General features: G+C 41.3%; 1 protein-coding gene across 8 annotated transcripts in view; it reads left to right on the plus strand.

Moving 5' to 3' along the window:
- wnk1b (WNK lysine deficient protein kinase 1b) overlaps window positions 1–20,485 on the plus strand; it is a 97,948-nt gene that overhangs the window by 43,757 nt on the left and 33,706 nt on the right. For all 8 annotated transcript variants that reach the window (XM_080886326.1, XM_080886321.1, XM_080886325.1 and 5 more), the window contains exons 3-11: window positions 2,503–2,675; window positions 7,269–7,489; window positions 8,238–8,395; window positions 14,402–14,490; window positions 15,264–15,403; window positions 15,597–15,676; window positions 15,919–16,119; window positions 16,678–16,747; window positions 16,969–17,162. In XM_080886326.1, coding sequence (XP_080742452.1) covers window positions 2,503–2,675; window positions 7,269–7,489; window positions 8,238–8,395; window positions 14,402–14,490; window positions 15,264–15,403; window positions 15,597–15,676; window positions 15,919–16,119; window positions 16,678–16,747; window positions 16,969–17,162 — 1,326 coding nt within the window. The remainder of the gene's footprint in view (window positions 1–2,502; window positions 2,676–7,268; window positions 7,490–8,237; window positions 8,396–14,401; window positions 14,491–15,263; window positions 15,404–15,596; window positions 15,677–15,918; window positions 16,120–16,677; window positions 16,748–16,968; window positions 17,163–20,485) is intronic.

The following is a 20,485-nucleotide window of genomic DNA, read 5'->3' on the forward strand; positions in this document are numbered from 1 at the left end:
CTAAAATACCATACAGCACTTCTTTTTCTACTTATTGGATTTAAAAGTTTCCATCTGTTCACTTAAATTTTCAGGAATTTTTCCGGTGCGCCACTGTGTCCAAGGTTTTTGGGGTGGTTTGTGGGGCTGTTATCAAATCAGACTGTGTACTGAAGCTTTAAAACCATTTGAATGATTGATGGCAAGTGTCTCGTCTGTCTCAGATGATTTTGCTAATGCACTGGATGTTTTGTGTTGGGTCGGATTCATATTCAAATAGAGGACTAAAATAAAACAATACAAAGCTTAGAAAAAAAGAAGAGCAGATTAACAGCATTTTATGAAAGACAGCGTTGATGTTTTGGACTGAAAAAATAAAAGAGTTGAATGATGTGCCCTCATTGGACCTCTTTTTAAAAAGTGGTTGCCTTGGCGATAATCCCTGTAACATTATGGGAGTAGGTGTCTAAGCTCTGACGTCTATAGCCTCTAAACCACTGCCGTTTCTTATATTTTTAGACTGTATACTGTGGTGCCTGCACCTCGATGGAGCCCCGTGTGTCAATCCTGCTGCGCTTTCTGTGCTCATCTGTAAACCAATCTGTCAGTTCACTTTCCCATAATTTCATCCTCTAAAAGGGTCACCGACGTTATGAAACGACCTGGATGTGTCACGACTTTCTGTCAAAGCACGAATTTCTGTTTGTCCCACGTTAATTGGAGCACCTCTTTCATATTTGTTTTAATCCTTTTCCCAAATCTGGCTCAACTTGCTTGTAACTGCCAGACTTAATAATTTAGAGAAATTTAGACTTTTTTGGGCCTAAATCCTGTGAGTACTGAGATGTCGTCACCTTATTTTATCGTCGTCAGGCAGCCGTGATTTTGTTTATTTTTGGGGAGCGATGTGCTGAATGTGTCAAATATGGTTAGACACAGAGCTGGTGAAGAGCGGTTCAAAACACATGCAGACAAAAGCAAATAATCACACAGATATTAAGCTTACCATTAGACATTCCCACTAAAATTGATAAACAAGCCTAGCACAATTTACTAAATAATATACTCCTTTAAATTGCAACAATTTAGTTTAGTTTTATTTTGTGAATATGGATTTGGCACTTTCTGTGGTGAGGTGAAAACCCTAGCAGTCAGACGATCCTCTATGAGCAATGATTTGGTGACAGTGGGGTGGAAGAACTCCCTTTTAACAGGAAGTGACCTCCAGGATGACAGGAAGAGCCCAAAGAAGACAATAACAACAAAAAGACAGCACAGAGTGATCGTTCACTTGTTTATTAGTAAACTACTTAGGATTTTCCTGACATATTTGTCAGTATACAAATGCACAAACGCAGACATGCTTAAAGATTTTTACAGCAGGTCCCCTGCTAACATTGACTTTTGCGTTTTTATTGAGGTATCAGTGGTTGAGCTGGAATTCCTGTTAAAATGTGTGGAGGATGTTTCTGAGAAGCCAGTATTCCACAGGAGGGAGGAATGCAGACTGTGGCTTTTTTTTTTTCTCAGCTTGTTTTGGTCAACCTCCTACTGGGAGGCTGCTACCACTTCAGGTAAAGACAGCTGAAGCTTGGTGCAAGCGCTGGAGACTGCAATTCCCATTGAGAATAACAATGATGACGTAGGTGGTGGAAGCCGAGGATTTGATGTGTGTTCATTATCAAGAAGCCATTTACTGCAGCAGTTGAGTCCATTTTCACTTAGATAGCGATCGGGGGGGGGGGGGGGGGGTTAGCGTCTTATGATTTTCTGGTTCTGGGTTTTCAGACAATGAACTTCTCTTTAAATCATCCTCTAACCCTAACAGTTTTATATTTCCCAATAAAATAGTCACCCGAGTAGCTTGTCAATTGGTTGAACACTGACTAATTTTGTAAATGTAGGACTGCTGGCAAAATTTCATGAACACATAAATGCAACACAGGTGTGAATATTAGCCTTTGGTTTGAAACAGAGTGCTTCACCAATAAATATCGCACAGCTCAGGTCAAAAGAAGATCGAGTGTGGAGCTGTTCGTCACTCTGTCTAATGGATTTTTGTGGAGTCTTTGAGTTAAGATGAAAGGACACTTCTCTTTTATCCCTGTCCTTTACTAGTGTAATGCAGAAAGGTTTTCGGATAGTATCAGGTTTCCCCCCCGTTTCATCTGCACTTGTATTTCAGTACAGTATGTTCAGCTGCTGTTCATCAGTGTAAAAGATTATTGTTATCAGTTTCTCTGAGCTTATATGGAGTCATGTTTCATAGGAATTGTCATTCTCCTCCCCTCCCATTTTCGTTTCTGCGTAATCTCTTTGTTCTCTTCTGATTAGCTCTCCTCTCCAGCCCTCGAGCCTCTTCCTGACTTGATTTGATTGTAATTGCACATGCTGTAATAATGTTGTACTACTGACACAGCATTAATTTAGGAAAAACATTCCCTCCCTTCTGATTCACGTTGTAACGTTTCTCTCGGTTTTTGTGTACACGTGACCAAGTTTCCCTTTCTGTCCCGTTTGCAGGATCGTAAACTGTCCAAGTCCGAGCGTCAGCGGTTCAAAGAGGAGGCCGGCATGCTGAAGGGTCTCCAGCATCCTAACATTGTCCGCTTCTATGACTCCTGGGAGGGTCCCTGCAAAGGAAAGAAATGCATCGTTCTCGTCACTGAGCTCATGACATCTGGCACGCTAAAAACGTGAGTATATGAGGGATAGAATTTTAAGATTAAGAAGCTGTGCAGGAATCTTCTGAGAAGCCAAATATTAGGACACCAGACCCATGTGCATGAACTGAAAACTATAGCTGTGACTGAAAGGTGTGAACTGCGTGATGTTAACACCCACACTTACAGTAGAGTCCATTCTGACATTTTTCTCTTGAAGAGCACTGTCAGCACAGATGATGACTCACCTCCAGTCTTTCATTGAAATGTAAAACACACACGTGTCGTCCTCTTTGCTATTAAACTAATCTGCAGTCTTTCTCTCTTTTCATATGTTCAAATGGCCTTTCACAGTACTGTTAAAAGCACCTCACATCCTGATGTTTCAGTGCTGATTGCAGCTGTGAGTCAGCCAGCCTGCCTGTGTTAAGTACGGTATTTATGTCACTTACATCACCACAAAGGGTGAAATGACGCAGAATCATCAAAACTTTGATGCAGGTTTTGAGTTTTTATTTATTTCTCTTTTTGGACACCAAACAGTTGAATAAAACTGCTGTGGTCCCATTCGTGTCGCCGAAAATGGCTCGATCTTATCAGGGCAAAGGACACAACACATGTTGGGATCCTGTGAGGTTACACTCTCAGCCTGGGGGCCTCTGTGAGTCTGATTGGGATTTGAAAAGTTTGAGGGTGTGTCAACACTGTTATGTTCATCAACGTGTTTGAGGTAATTTTCAGCGTACATATGTGACAAACTGTACGTCGATGGCCTGCCAGCTCAACGGGCAGTTGTCAGTGTCTGCCTCTCAGACTGTCACCCCACATGCCGTGACTGAATGCCAGCCTCTTTGCCGATTAGAATAGATGTGCATCTGTGTTTGTCAATGCTATTGTTGAGCTCCTGACACAACAGAAGGCTAAACGTGGGGTGACACAGCCTGCGCCACACAGTACATCATGCGACACTGGCCCACCTGCCAGCTGCTGCTTCTGCTGCACATTCCTCTCATTCCCGACATCATTCAGGAGTGACACTGGTCATCGTCCACTTAGTTTAGGTTAAAGTGACAGAGAGGGAGACAGAAGACTACAGTGTGAGAGAGTTATGCGCAAATATTCTGATGAATAGACAAACTGATACTTAGACGTACAGTTTGAAAGCCGCTCGGTAGAGTGACAAACCTGTGAGCAAAGCACTAACAGCACTAACAAGAACCGTAGCGCCCTCCACTGGAGGACTACAAAAATTTCATACTTTTTTTTTAACAGAGAAGCTGCGCAGACACGCTCAGTCCTCTGCATACACCACAGAATAAACACACATTTAACAAATATAGTTTTCTATTTTCTAACTTTTTTTGGAACTTCCCACTACTTACTGAGTGAGAAAGGAAAAAAGAGAGAGAAGAAGAGCTGTATCCTTTTTCTTCTTTTTGAATTTTACATGATTAAATTAAATATTCAGAAAAGACCTCAGTCAGAAAATCCAAAAAACTGCTTGGATCCAGAAGTGTGTGTGCCAAACAACTATAATATACTCCAAAGTAGTAACAAGTAACAAGCAGTGCATTGAACTCTTATAGATACATGATGCATACATGATATCAGGATTGCAATTCTGGTTACTTTAATTTTCCATTAATGTGTTTTTATGCACATATTGAAACAAAGACGCAACATCGTGTTTACCAGAAGACACTCCCATTTGAAAAACTGGAACCAGTGAGGGGAAAAAATACTTGCAAAAGAATAATTTTATATCAAAATTGTTGCTGATTAACTTTTTGTTGATCAACACAACAAGGTTTCTTTGTTTAAGACTATATGGAGCGGATGGATGTGCCCTTATGAAGAGGATCAAGGCATCCGAGGGGTTTGGCCATCATCCAGAAAAATACTCAGAAAGGAGAGGGACCGCTGCACGCTGAAGAGATGGAAAAAGAAAGGGAGATGATGGGAGGGTGGGGGCGATAGGGGAGGAAGATAGGATGGAAATACTTGCCACCATGGAGTGCCCTTTTCTGTGTGCATCTGTGTGTGTAAGAAATGTTTATAATGCTGTCATCTTTCTGTTTTGTAAAGGTTTATTTTCGGAAGAATACTTGTCTGTTCACAAATAATAAAAACTGTATTCACTGCTCGTGAGAGCCGCACGTTCGTGTATCTACAAGTGCTAATTTGCGTGCTTGGAAACATAGCGTGGCTGAGTGAGCATGCAAGCTCGCTCGATGCTTTGTTGCAGCGTCACTCTGCATGCCACAGCATTTTCCCTGTCTTTCAACGCTGTTCTGACTTCAGAACGACAAAAGAAAGAAAGAAGAGGGGATGGGCGAGGAGGGGACTTAGGTAAGGGGGAAGAAGGGGATAAGGCGTGTGGCTTCTTAAGAGAGACATCAGAGGTAGCAGGAGAGATGCGGTATGATAGAGAGAACTTAAGTTATTCACATGCACATTTTAAGGTTTGTTCACTTTAATAGTCCCTAAAATTATTATTTATGCTCTGCACACTGAAAGCCATCTCCCTGTGAAAAACAAATTGAATTTACCCAGATTTTTAAGGCTTTTAATGACAAACCATAGAAAAGCGGTTAGAGGATTAAAATAAGAAGCATATAGAAGACTTTGATTGTTAAAAATCAGGGTAAAGACTTTACTATATAGCAGAATAGCTGAATTAAAGTTGTTTTTTAATAATTAGCCATCTATCTGTTCACCCATCTATCCGGTTCACAGGGGGGTGGAGTCTATCCCAGCTGTCGCGAGACAGGATGCACCTTGGGAAGATTTAGTCAGTCTATCAAAGGGCTAACATAGGAGAGACAGACAAAGATTCACACTCATATTCACACCTACAGCCAATTTATAAGCACATATGTAACCAGCATGTCTTTGGACTGTGGGAGGAAGCTGGGGAACCTGAAGGGAATCCACACAAGCACAGGGAGAACATGCAAACTCCACAAAGAAAGGCCCCAGGCAGCCTCAGGAATGCATGCAGGATTTTAGAAAGAAGTATAGGATGCAAATATCCAGTGTTTTTCTCTGGGAAGAAGTTGAGTAGAGGTATAAAGTGGCACCAAACGAAAATGCTCAGTTAAGCCCAGCACTCAGTGAGTGTACTTTCCATTGCTCGTTAATGGATGCTTTCTGCTCCGTCAAAGATACTGGGTCACAGCTAAAAGTTGTTGAGCCTCTGTGGCTGTAACACAGCAATCTGGATGTGGCTTAAGCACACCGCTCTATTATGCTGTAATGCTCACACGGTGTTATGTGAGAATTACTTGTCAGTTAGGACAGAGTTGCAGATGCTGAATTATTAGAGCAGCCAGTGACACCGTGGAGCTGACGGTAATGCTGGAGTCAGACTTATTGATGTCGCTCTGCATCGGGTCAGCTGTCTGGAAGTGGAGCTGGAAGAGGGCATTGCTGGCTGAGACAGAAACATTGTTTGCAGAGTCAGTCTATAGTTCAGTCAGCTGCCTGCTATTCACCAGATCCATGGGGACATTTCTGAGCTAAGCTTGGATATTGAATTAAATACACTAATTAGATCAAAGCCACGATTACTTAGCTCCTCTGCCTGCTTTAAGGCTGTGAAATTAGCACACCATGAAGAAGACTCACGGGGCGGTTGATCTCAGGAGTACGCCCTACCTACTGTGCTCATTGGTCACATTTGGCACAATACCAAGAAGAGGAAGACGCACATTTCTCTGTAGAGTTGAATTGATTTTCAGTCAGCTAATCAAGACAGACAAATGTTTTCTGAGTGAGTTCTTAGAGCTCTTGGAAATAACAAGAACTGCCTCTGATTTAATCAAAAACAAAATCAATTAAGTGCAGTGCTTTGCTAAGAATAGGAGAAATGTTCAGTCTAGATTCACAGTACTTTGCTGTTTTGTTGTAACATTCCTGTGGAATTTCCTCTCATTTTCCTCGCACATTCCAAAGACTTACAAACCAGGTGGATTGACTCAATCACCCACAGGTGTGGATCTGAGTTGGCTCTATGATGGCCTGGCAACCTGTCAAAGGGTGTTTCCCTGCTTTCCGCACTGGGATGTGTTCCAAGTTTAGTGAAGAGAGAGAAAAAAGAACTGATGCAGAAGAAGATCTGGTTGAATTATAAGCAACGTAAGATACAATCCCGATTCATAGAAGCCGGTGCAGGCACATGTTGCATGTACGGGACAGTAGTCGAAACCTTTTGATTGCTGTGTATAGTTGCCTTCGGAGAAAACAAGTAAATAACAATCTGCTGAATAAAGACAGAGATTATCAGTGCTGGCTGCTCATTGACTCTACAGCTGCTTTCAGACATTTCTGTGCAGCACTACATGTTTCTGCTTTTTTACTCCCTTATTCGGTCCTTGCATAGCTGTGTCTTTCATAGTTTTTTATGCAGAGTAGAGCAGCTGCATTAAAAAAAGTGATTTTCTGTAGCTAGTGGTTTTACACAGTGTGATATTCTGAGAGGCCATATGCTGGCAGCTAGCGTGCCGGGACAAAGGCCACTTGAACAAGATACAAGAGCTGAATCTCCTCCTGTGTGCATAATCGTGACCACTTTCTCTTGCTTTGCAAAACACACAGTTTCTTATGTGAGATTTCTTTGTCCTGCAGCTACCTGAAGCGATTCAAGGTGATGAAAATCAAAGTTCTGCGTTCATGGTGCAGACAGATCCTGAAAGGCCTTCACTTCCTGCACACCAGAGCGCCACCCATCATTCACAGAGACCTGAAATGCGACAACATCTTTATCACAGGGCCCACGGGCTCGGTGAAGATAGGGGACCTAGGGTTGGCCACGCTGAAGAGAGCCTCTTTTGCCAAGAGCGTCATAGGTAGGACGGTGCATACGCAGCATCTCAAATTCTCAGAAATGCTAAGACACAAAAATGTGGTTTGCGAAGGCTGCGAAACTGAAATAACTGGGATCTTTTATTTGAGCTCGCTGCGGCGATAATAACCACTTTACATGCATAGGAACATTATGTACACGCCCACTGTAGATAAATTTTACTACTTGAAAAATGTCTGGTTGTTAAAGCGAACCGCAGGCATGTGAAAAGTGATACGGCTTCCAAAGAAACTGTTAGTAAGTTGGGATTCAGTTGTCTGGAAATGTAACCGTTACAAACACATAAACCGAAAGTGCACCGCACTCGGACAATGTTTATGACACATACTTTGAGTCTGCAGTTTTCCCTCATAATAACCTGGGTACCTTTTAGTAGTTTTGTTGTACGGCTGACCACAGGTATTCAAGCTCTGCTCGCACCAAGTACGTAAATATACACTCTTCTCTGCACTTGAGACAAGAATGAGAAGCTCAGTAAATCTCACTGCTTCTTTGTAGCAATTAGGCAAACCTCAAGTATTCAGGCTTCACTTCCACAAACTGAGTCTGTGGCAGCACTAAGTGGATGCAGGTTTGAAATTTTAGCCCTTTTATTTCCAGCTGGAGTTTATTAGATTTCAATCTCTGATTTTATGTTTTATCATTTTTACAGTATTTGTACATCATGGTGTGCAAGTTAGGAGCATGTCCTAGCATAACATACATGTTTTTCTCCACTTTCTAATCACCAGGTACACCAGAGTTTATGGCTCCAGAGATGTATGAGGAAAAGTATGATGAATCTGTAGACGTCTATGCTTTTGGGATGTGTATGCTGGAGATGGCTACCTCAGAGTACCCCTACTCCGAATGCCAAAACGCTGCCCAGATCTACAGACGAGTTACTAGTGTAAGTATGCATTCTCTGCTCAGTCTGTACCTGCAGGTGCATCAGCTGAGAGTGGTAGGAAACCAGTTGGTCCCATTTATGTTGTATCTAACCGTCTCGTTTGTTGTTTTTGCCTCTTGTCTCTATTTTCCGCTGTGAGCCACTCCTCCTCACCCTTGTTTACTGACTGTATTAACAAGTTTGGCATGAGCTGCAGAAGATCCAGTCATATGATTGTGTTTTTGCCCTGATTAGTCTTATGTTTTTGCTTATGCTCTCTCCCTCTCACACTACATTGCAGTTTGTCTTGCGAAGGGATAAAAGCGAACGGAAAGCACTTTTCCCAAACGCAAATCTGAAATCGATAGTCAGTCTATAGTTATTTTAGACGAATTGACACTTATTGAGAAGCTTTTATTCCACTTAGTGTAATGCAGTATAATTAATTCAACTGTCCCATAAACACTAACGCTGTGAGCCGAGCTGGGGAGAGTACAGTTCACCTCCATAAATGTCAGCAAAAGCAGTGAGAGTGACACACTGCGCTGAAATGAAACAGTGCATGAGAATAACGTATTTTTATCGCCCGCCTGAGGGAATAGGCCACACCCCCAGCGGGGAGGTAGTGGGAACACTGGTAGCACTCTGGGGCGTTTTTGAGGTTGCATTTAATCAATTATCAGGTTTAAACAAAGGTTCTGTGTTTACTCTTTACTCTTTACAAAAGAGATTTTTAGTTCAAAATACAATGAATGACAAAAAAGTGATTTCTTTAGTCGGGGGGGGAGGAGCCCTAGGCCTCAAGGTCCTGCAGGTTTTAGATGTGGCCTTGATCCAACACAGCTGAAGTTTTCCAGAGGCCTGATAATGAACTAATCATCTGATTCAGGTGACCCAGGGTGAGATCTAAAACCTGCAGGACACCGGCCCTTGAGGCCTTGAGTTCCCCGCCCCTGCTTTAGTCTAATAAAAGATTAATTTGGTTTTGAAATGACAAATTTAAGAAGAAGAAATATTTCCAGTAATGAAATTTTCTGCGTAATGAAAGTAATAACATGGATTTTATGTTGTCTGGTGAGTTTAGTTATTTGTTGAGTTATTGAAAATGTCTTCTGATTGTCACAAATTACATTTCAAAAAATGTACTGGCACAAACTCCTACTTTTTTCTTTTCTTCGTCTGGCATCATCCCATCCAGTCAGATTTTATAAGATTTCTCAGATTTGTTAATGTCCCTCCTTTTCTAAAATTTAGTTGACAGTTGGCTGGAGAGACAGACAATAAAGCAAATGCAGAGAGGACCAGATGCAGGCTGTTTTAAGCCTAGTGCTGCTGAGGTCATCACCCCAGCACACACACACACACAGACAGACAGATGAGCGCTGTCTCCCTCTTTTCGTCACTCGACTCAGCTCTCTGGATGCTGACAGTGATGCTTAATAGACGTGAGGAATATTCTTGAAATCTCTTCTCATTTTCAAGATCTGAATGCAGGACAGAGGGGCCGAGTTCAAAACAAAAGCCCCGTCTTTGTCGTGGCTCATAAGTCCAAAACATAAATCTAAAACTGAGGCCAAAATGCAAAGTGCCAAAAATCCACAACACATGGGGGAAACAATACAACAGGACAATGAACAAATGAAACACATTGCTAATTTATTCAAGGACACAGGGCGCACTGAGGGCTAATGAGAGGAAACAGGTGAAAGTAATTGAGCGTAACAAAACACAGGAGACAAAAGACTACCAAAATAAAATAGGTGACCTGCTACACCCAGATTTAAGATTCTGTCACACCTAAACTTGACACAGAAAGACACAAGAGGGATGTGGTAGAAGGATAACATAAAAATTTCCAGTGATGTTTACCAGAATGCTAATGTGTATAAACAGGAACTGAAAGAATGGAATATTAAACAAACAAGAATCAGAGTCTTAAATTTAAAACCGTCGGTCCAGGACTCAGGAACATGACACTTTGTGTGTGTAATGATTCTTGAAAATGGAACATTTTTAATGCTGCTAAAGTATCAGTGCTAAACAAATAGGATGCTCAAACACTCTACAGTTATTTTGGAATTCCAGGCTAACGGTGCATGTCGTTGAATTAAAAGAAGTTTATCATTTGTTACGGATGAGTGCAGGATCCTCTCCAGCTTAAACAACTGCTGCTGTTACCTGAGGAGAGTCGAGCTTTAAAAATTAATAACTTAATAGCCACACTAGGAGCTGATTGGCTTTTATCTTAATAACCCATGTGTTAAAACTCTAATTAATGTGCATTTAGATTCAATTTAAATGTTCATTTCAGCTTCTTTTAGTATCCATCCTTACAGTCCAGCCCATTCAAACTGAAGGGATTTGGATTAGGATTTCCTCCCTGTTTTTCTTCCTTCTTTCATCTTTCAGTCTTTGAATCTCTCGTTTTAATTTAAGAAGCTTCCTGGGCGGAATAAACTCAGACAGTATATTTCAGTCCACATGTCCGTCTGGCTCTCTGCCTCTCTTACCTTCCTGTTCTTTGATTGGTTTTTGTCTTTCTTCTCGGTCTCACAAAACCAAAATCGCATCATCAATTTGATCAAACTATTACATTATCGTAGTGATGCTTTGTTCTGCTTGTTTCCCGTGAACTGGACGTAACTGGCCAAATAGCTAACGTCAGTTGTTGTCACGCTCAACACAGTGGCAACGCCAGGGTGCCTCGGTCAGCTGCTTCCTTTCATTTCACTGCCAAATCCATGCAACCAGCTCTCCATCCTCCATTTCTCCCCCTGTAGACCCTGGTCATGAGTTAGTTAACCCCTGATATGTTTTAGCTGAAACAGACGGAGAGAAACTCAACTCACTACCTCTTGTAACCAGATGTTATTTCATTGTCTGCTGTCTGCAGCAAGCTGCTTCGGTAGCTCCAGTTGCTCCTCTGCCTTTGCATTTACTTCCCCTCCCAAACAAAAGATTCGAACACCACCGGCTCTTCTTGCAGCCAGAGCTGTGTGCTGAGATGACCCTGTTGCTCGCATCCTCTCACTGACATCACATTGAGCCAAGAGCCTAAAACAGAATATTTAGAGCAGCCTCAGATGCTCCTCTCAACATTTCCCAAAAAGCATCTATCATGTTAACAGTAGCGTATATTATATAAGAAAAGACAAATAAGGATCACATTTCCACTTTTAAAAAGTTTGGCAGGAAATTCTGTTAATTGGTTCTTTTCTAGAAATTAAAAAAGGCTCTCTGTATGATTTGTGCGTCACTGGCAGGAAGATGTGTTGGGTATGCTTTATGGCTTAGCTTCTTATAGCTTGACAAATTGTGTTGTTGACATGCTTCGTTGTCCTTCTCATCCTGGAACATTCCTTGCCTCCAATCAGCCTTATTAAACTAAAATCTAGCTTTCTCTCCATCCCTCTCCCCTTCTTCTTCTTCTGTCAGGCTTAATAGCATTACGTCCCCCGTCAGTCCTAACTTTGTTTGGCCCTGGAATCTCAGAGTGTGTGTGTGTGTGTGTGTGTGTGTGTGTGTGTGTGTGTGTGTGTGTGTGTGTGTGTGTGTGTGTGTGTGTGTGTGTGTGTGTGTGTGTGTGTGTGTGTGCGCGCGTGATGGGGAGAAGGAGAGAGATAGGGTTGTTATGTAATGGTGAACTGGTGGGGTAGCAGGAGAGAAACATGCCAAGAAAGGAGGAAAGGAAGCTGGGAGAGCAGAAAGAAGTGGTCATTTGCTGGTTTGTGTGTCTGACAAGCAGCTGTTAGTCAAACAGAGTAGCCTAAAACTCTTTGTTTTTCCAAACGCATCAGTCAGTCACATTTCTTTGACTACTTTCTTGGTAAGTGATAAAAAAAAAGTTTTGTTCTTTCTCTCTGATCTTCTTCCTGCTGTTCTGAATGTGTTTTTCTTGCTTCTGTGCAGTTTGAGATTTGCTCGACTCTGATTGTTTTACCAGCCAGTTGCATATTTTTAATAACTGCTTTTCAGATGGGCACCTAGGAGATGCAAGACTGAACATGCAAGACTTTCTTGTCTGTGGTTGCTTCAGTCTGTTTTGTTTCTCTGTAGTATAAAATGGATTTGAACAAAAGTCCAGCTCATTAGGATGCTTTCTGCTATGCCGTGTGGCTTAAACTAGATGGGATTTCAGGCGTCCCTTGTTCCTGCTGCAGTTACTTCCAAGTGCTGAAAAATCTCTTACTCTGTAAAACCTGTGTCCTGTCACGCTAACATCTATTTTCCACTGTTTGTGTCTTGTGTATTTTTTTCTTTTAATCTTTTTTGAACTATATTCTTTTTTTCAAATAATTTGGGAGTCATTCCCAGTGTTTGCTAGGCCTTGGAGGGGGCTGCCCTTTGGGTTCCTGCTGATTTGTTCTGTTGATGTGCTCTTAATTGGCTCTGAAAGGCTCCACTTCATTATTTATACCTGATGGGACAACTGGATTTATGTGGAATTTAACCCTGGGTCAAACTATTACTCAATCTCACAGTTCAGAACCTCTTGTCTGTCAGCTGTTTAAACCCTAACCCTCAATTGAGTATAAGTAGTGCAGGGCTGATAATGCAGTAATACTTTGATCATTCACCAAAATGCACAGAGACAACACAATAGCGCTTTCTCAGCCCAATTTAAACTATTCACATTGATCCGAACGCTTCCTTCAGTGTTCAGTTAAGTTGAGATCTGATGACTTTAAATGTCACAGCATAATTTTCTCCCCAAACCATTCAGTGGTGCCTCATTACCTTTGGATGGAGACATTAAAGACACCCCTCCCATCAGGATTGACATTTTTCATCATAAGCTAAAAACAACCGTGTGATTTGTAGTGACTGCTTACTTAATTGCTAAAGACGTGCAAGGGAAAGAAGTGGTTGGAGATGTGGCACAACCAAAATAATTGTGACCTTGTGTAATAAGCCTTTGAAATGATGAGCTTTGAAGACAGGGACCAGTTCTGGAACCACTCGCAGTCAGTCTGCAACCAGTCCGCTATCAGTTTGTGATTGAATGTGGTCAATTTTCAGTTACATGCAGCCTGTTTCTGATAATACTGCATTTATTTATCTGTTGAGCTTTGCATAAACAGAAATTCACATTAACTACTTGGATTCAGAGTCCTTCCTGAACAGAAATTCCAATAGAAAAAGTGACAAAGTTGTGCAGGACAGGGATTTAACTGCAAAATGACACAGGCGCTTGGCAGCCTTGCTTTTGTATAGGAATGAAACCACAATACAACCTTGAGCTGAGCTGAGTGCCCTGTTCCAAAGAAACACATCAAAGATGAGTTGTGCTCATCGGCACAGATTTACTCAGACTGATTGCAATGTGTATGTATTCTGTTTGTGTTTATAAGTTCAACAGCACTTATTTGCAAACCTTCAACAATCTGTCTGAGATTGATTGCAGAGACCTGTGCAACTGAATTTCAGTCAAAAGTGAGGGTGTTACAGAGCTGCCAGATCACCTCAATATGGGGATCTGGTGTTTAGGTTTTGCATTTAATTGTCATTCTGTATCTAAAATGAATAAATATGCCAACTTTATGGTAAATCTCATCTATTTAAGGAAAGAGTTTAAAGGTGCCTACTACACATGTAACCTTAGCATTCTTAGGAACTGAGACGTAACAAACAGGGTAGGACATTGGTATTTAATGGATCTAGCTATATGATTATAACATCTTTTGAATTGATTTTACATTGATCACCGTGTCATTATATGCTTTGGTTGGTAAGTATATATATATATATATATGTAAGTAGCAACAGATATCATGTTGAGAAGTGGTCACTCTAAATTTCTGGCACAGTCAGAATTTTTCCAGTCAGGCTGTTTAATGGAAAAATTGTTCTAGTAACCAGTTTTGAACTGCTTGCAGGAGCCACTGCCAAAGATATAGTCACACTGGTCATGATTTGTCTGGGACAGCCTAAAATCACACAATGCTCTTTTTATCCTTTATGTGTGTGCTTGTTTGACTTCTCTGAAAGGTTCCTTCCCTTCACTGCTCTTCTATTTTCGCTTTGCAGGGAGTGAAGCCTGCCAGCTTTGACAAGGTAGCCATTCCCGAGGTGAAAGAAATTATCGACTGCTGCATCAGAACTAACAAGGATGAGAGGTGAGTCACAGACAAAAACCATTGATGCTAAATGTGTATCTGGGCTTGGTGTGATTTCTTGGGCTGTGGATGTTTGCATGTTTGCAAACTCAACAATTAAAATGGCCTTATTTAATCGATTCCATTGTTATTTAGTCTCTTCATGGGTAGACAGATTGATCCGTTAAACCTCCTCTAAAAAAAAAAAGGTTACGTTTTTTTAAAAACTCATGCCTTCTTGGTTAGAAATTAAGAAGTGCTCTGTTTTCTCTCCACGTGCTGTTTGCCTGCCAACACTTTTACCACAGTCTCTCGTCTTCTGCTTCACAAGCTTAACCAAAGCAACTTTACCCCTCACTCTCATACTCGATCTTCTTTTTTTTCTCCAAATCTTCTTTCTCCAAATTATCCAGATTCAGTTACTGTATCTTTTTCATATTTTTCTTGGAAACCAATAACCATTTTTAGCATTGCTGATGTTTTTTTAAACTACTTTTCTTTTCCCAAGAAACATTTGGAGGCTCCAAAAGTGATTGCACAATTTTCAAAGCTATCTAAGGACAACATGTCGTCAGCATGTTACGATTCCCAGAAGATTATTCAAATATCTTGTCTTTCCTCTTAGCTCATGAGTTAGGGATCAGCTCACAAGGGATTGCAGGTCTTGAATAAATTGATATCAAGTGGTATCTAGAAATAATTCCAGTTCACTCTCATTTATGGTATAACTTTCCTGTTGAATCTCCAGTGAATATATTGTACTGAGCTTGATCCATCTCGCCTTGTTTCTCTAGGTATGCCATAAAGATCCTGTTGAACCATGCCTTCTTCCAGGAGGAAACAGGGGTCAGGGTTGAACTGGCAGAAGAGGACGATGGAGAAATGATCGCTATTAAACTGTGGCTCAGGATAGAAGACGTGAAGAAGCTCAAAGGTAAGGCATGATTTTATCATTATTGATGATGCCATTATTCACATCACAGGACAAAATCTGACTCTATTTGTCATATGTGTTCAGATATATTAAACTGGTCAAAAACCAAAGCGCATGTTTTGTTGGGCAACCAGTAACAGTACATTAATACTATAGGTAATTGCCTGATTGGCAATTTTTAACATGTTTGCAGGAAAATACAAAGACAACGAAGCCATCGAGTTCTCCTTTGACCTGAACAAGGACGTCCCCGAAGATGTGGCCCAAGAAATGGTGAGTACAGTGAATAGGAACAAATCCATTTATTACTCTATTCATTGTGGAATAATGGATGTCAGAGGGAGAAAATGATGGATTTAGGAAGGACAGAGGAGATATATGGGAATGAGGAAAGAAATATATTGTAATGAGAGATGGAAATGGGACATTCATTCATATAGGAATGATGAATGGCGTTAAATGGAGTTGTGCCTTTTTTTTTTGTGTCTCTGAGTGACTTCTCTTCAATCCCGCAGGTTGAGTCTGGCTATGTTGCTGAGGCTGACCATAAGACCATGGCCAAGGCCATCAAGGACCGCGTGTCTCTGATCCGGAGGAAGCGAGAGCAGAGGCAGCTGGTACGAGAGGAACAGGAGAAGAGGAAGCTGGAGGCAGAACAACAGCAGCAGCAGCAGCAACAGCAACAACACGATACACACAAAGCTTCACACACACAGGTCTGTCGGACTGACGGGCATCGCATTAGTTTGGTGTCTAAGTTAAAAAGCACTTTAATAAGTCTATTGAACCAGCAGACTGATTTTGGTGCAGTTTAGTATTCTTTTTAAGGTTTGTAATGAAAACAATTACTTAGCCATCTACTGCACAAGCTCAAGAATTAGGACATGTAGGTAGATAGGTGTATCTACCAGGAGGCTGAGGGTTACCACTGGCAGCCGCAAGTGTTTTTTTTTTTCTTTTCAAATGATTACAACCAACCAAAAGAGTCTCGAAGAGCAGTTCACAGTAAGGATTGGGACTTACTATCAAACATTTGAAGGTGGCACATCCTCCTACAAGAGCACACTGAGATCTGGTATGTTAGGTTTTTCACTTTTTAGTCAGTTACTTAAAGCCCTGTTTTTCCAACATGTAAGCATATCAGTCATGTCTATCCACTGCTTGCTCTTCCTATCATATGGTGGAGTCATTTTTTTACATTAGGGTCAGAGAAATAGGAGTTTTATTCTTATTTTGCTTCAGTTTGACCCTCTCCTGTGCATGCTTGTCTGCAGGCAGAGACCGAGGAGACCGAAGTGGAGCAGCACCAGCTTCTCTATCAGCAGGCGAGCATCTCACACACATGTAAGTACCCAGATAAGGAGGTCTAGTCTAAATAGTCGATTTCAACAATTGTTATATTTGCCCACCAAGGCCAGGAAGGTTTTCTAGCATCAAGTTTAAATGTATTCCTTCAAATCAGAAGCAGCCATTCTTGGCCCACTTTTCAAATTCGATACAGTATTTAGAGTCGGGCATTAGAAAAGTTTACTCCAGTAAAAAGTCTGTTTTTGTGTCCCTGTCAGCTGAAGGAGGCGTGGACAGTGGCCAGGGTTCCTCTGTTTTCTCCTCAGACTCCCCCCACCTGGGTCAGCTGACCATGTCGTACAGCTGCCCCCCTTCTAGCCAGCCTCCTTCCCAGCCCCAGACCCCCTATCCCCCCACCCCCTCCGCTACCCCACAGCAGCACCCGGGCTACGCCCAGCCGCTGCAGCCAATGGTAAGTGGAGCTTTCATTCAAATGAGTCACTACACGTGACAGTCATGCCACATCGGTGACGGTTAGAATGTTCTCGATGCTCACGGATGTGATTAAACATGACTCGTCAGTTTGCAGTGAGCGCTGCTTCATGTGTTGGAGTGGGAGTGAGTTGGAATGAATTTTGCGGTGTTTCGAAATGGTGTGGGGAATTTCAGCCGCCTGTATTTATAAAAATAAAAGAATGCAGTTAATTGGCTTTTACTTGAAGATGGTAACTTTATTACACTTCAGGAAGATAAATAACACAAGGCACTGATTTGACTTATTCTTCACTGAGGCATGCAGCCTTCAACATTTAACCCATTATGGCAGTTATAATATTTCAGCCACTTTAATCCATCAGTAAGGTCAAACATAGTCAGACGTATTATGTCTGTACTACCAGCGTAGTACCATATGTCATCATCTGTACCTTGGATGTCGGTGAGTACTCTCTTTATTCCAAAAAAAGCATCTCTCATTATCAGACAGTTACCACCTTTCTTCTCTGTCTTTAAACCCTGCTTTCCTGTCCTTGTGTCTCTATATATTTTTTCCTTTACAGTTATAAATTTCATTTTTGCGGTCATTCTGTTATTTCTTTCTGTTTGGTGTATTTCATTTGTTTTATTCATTCATAGTCGGGCACATCTGTTTGGACACACGTCAAACAGGAACATGTTGAGATCACTCGCAGGTCATTATTTATTTACAATGCATTAGATATTTTTTCTCAAGGACCTGACATAGTTTTATGCGCTTTCTCTTAGTGGCCAAGATTTAGATCTAGGTTGACTTATTTATATCTGGAGCGTATGAATCACATTTCTTGTTAAAAGTAGTGGTAATGGAGAGGTGAACGTTTTAATTTTAATTTTCGCCATTACACGCGATGACTTCTGGTTTCTATGCCCTCATCTGACTTCTAAATTACCAGCATCCACACAGACTGAGACTGCTGTTGTTCACCTAGATGTACACCGATTGACTATATAACTAAATAATGTCCTTTCAAGGCTTTCTTTGAACTGCAACTGAATTACTCAGGAAGCTTATTTTCTCATCAAAGCCAATTTTTGGAGGTGGTGAAATAGACAGACTGGCTTGTTTCTAACATCAAATGAGGTCCTAATGAGTTATTTTGAAAAATCATTCTTTGTTCTATTTGAAGTCTGACATATTTTTTTCTGTTTCTTTAATTTACAGTTTATTTTTGTGTCTTTGTGATATTTGTGAAACTGGACACTTTTAACGGTATGATAGATGACTTGCAAATGATTAGCTCCATTGAGAAACCTGTTGTTTATAAATCTGAAACATTTTCGCTCACAAAATAACTGTAATTGTTTTGTTGGGGGTTTTTTCGATGATGTAAAAACTGTAAAACTGTGGCTTTTATTTATGGTATGATTTGGTTTTTATTTTAAGTTTCGCTATAACTGCTGCGATCTGTGTTTAAGTACCTTTTCTCCTGCTTTTTTTTTCTTTTTGTGTTTGTTTTTCATGTTGGTCACTCCCTCTTCCATCAACCCTCCCTGGCCTGCAGCCTGTGTCGCACCACCGTCGATGTCGTAGCATGTCTGTTTGCGTTCCCCCTTCCTCCTACTCCTTTTCTCACGTTCCTCCGCCCCTGGTTGTTCCTCCAAAACAGCCCGCCACACCTCCAGACCTGTCCTCCTCGTCCCCTTACACCACTGCCTCATCATGCACACCTCTCACATCAGAGAGGGACACATTCACTAGGTGCCTCTCCAAGGCCCTGGAGACAGTCCTGCCCCTTCACTCTGCCTCGTCTCAGCCCAGGGCCAGGCAGCGGCGGGCCAGCCTACCTGCCCTGTTCTCAACCCCTGTAGGTTCTAAAGAGATAATTGGGCCATAGTGGTGGAACCAAAGAGGACGAGAGAGAAAAAGATGATGGACATGGGCCACATTGAGTCTGAAATGAAAGATTTATAAAAATGCAAAATTGCATTATTGAAAAGTTCCAAGTGATGCTGCATATGGAAACACAATATGACACCATGTACATATTACTAACTGATGCAGTTTGTTTCAGTGCTGATTATTTTTCTTGGTTACGATTTGAACATTTTTCTGGTTTAAGCAACCAGGATAAGAAATGTACATTTGCACTATTAAATATAGAAAATATAAAAGCTCATTGCTTCAGAGAAATTCAGTAAAAGTTAAAATGGTGAGTTAGAAGAACAACAGCTGGCATAAAGGATACTTTACATGAACTAGATGTAGTATGCTTAGATTAGCGCTACTTAAGTTCTCAAACTTCCTGTAAGGGTTAGTGTAGCAAGCCTGTTACACAAAAATACGTGTATTACGTGCTCACTTTTTTTTCCATTTAGATTTTCAGACTCTTTTGTGAGTCTTTGATTCTAGACATACGTCTCTATAAAACTCTCTCGGCCTCCACTGGCCACCGCATAGTCCTATTAAATACGCAGTGATTGCACTTTACTTTAACCCTGCTCTGTAGTCAAATGCTCTAATAAAATGTGCATCCTGAATCAGGAAAACTGGTTACTTTACAGCAATTTGGTATAAAAACAATGCAGGATGTTCCCATAACATGCAGAGACAGCGAAGATGTGACGTAGGTCAGCGGTCCCCAACCTTTTTTCCGCCACGGACTGGTTCAATGTCAGACAATATTTTCACAGACCGGCCTTTAAGGTGTCACGGATAAATACAACAAAATTAAATGATACGACCAAGACAAAAACTGTGGTATTTTGTAAATGTAATAATAAACGCATATTCGCCGTGTAATTTTGTAACTTTATTAGCAGCGTCCTCCTTAAATGCACCAACAGCATTGAGAGTTGGCGCATTTCAGGAGGAGATTTTCCTCTCTGCCCCTGAATGCTCTCTGGTCACAATGGTAACGCGTAAACATTTCTTTCAAAATAAGACGCACAACTACAACACGGGAAAAGACCTAGGGAAACAGAGTTAACAATAAAAGCCCTGAAAACCATAAATTTCACACCCGAGCCTCAGCTCTCGCGGCCCGAGGCTTGGGGACCGCTGACGTAGGTGATGGTTGAAGAATCTGTGAGAAGATATTTGCACTTTCTGGAAAGTGTTGCAGTCTACCTTTCCTTGCAAGCGGCAGCTGGCTGCTTAAAAGGTCAACATTTTGCAGAGATATGTTTGAAATAAAACACAATTTTCCTGATTGCAGATGCATTAGGATAATGTCAACCTTTGAGACAACCTTTCCTCTCTTTGCATTTTATAACTCACTTTCTCTCCACCTGTGATGGTGTATATCTGTCCTTTTCTGT

Source organism: Rhamphochromis sp. 'chilingali' (genome assembly GCF_963969265.1).
Source record: "Rhamphochromis sp. 'chilingali' genome assembly, chromosome: 7".
In the NCBI taxonomy this organism is placed as follows: Eukaryota; Metazoa; Chordata; class Actinopteri; order Cichliformes; family Cichlidae; genus Rhamphochromis; species Rhamphochromis sp. 'chilingali'.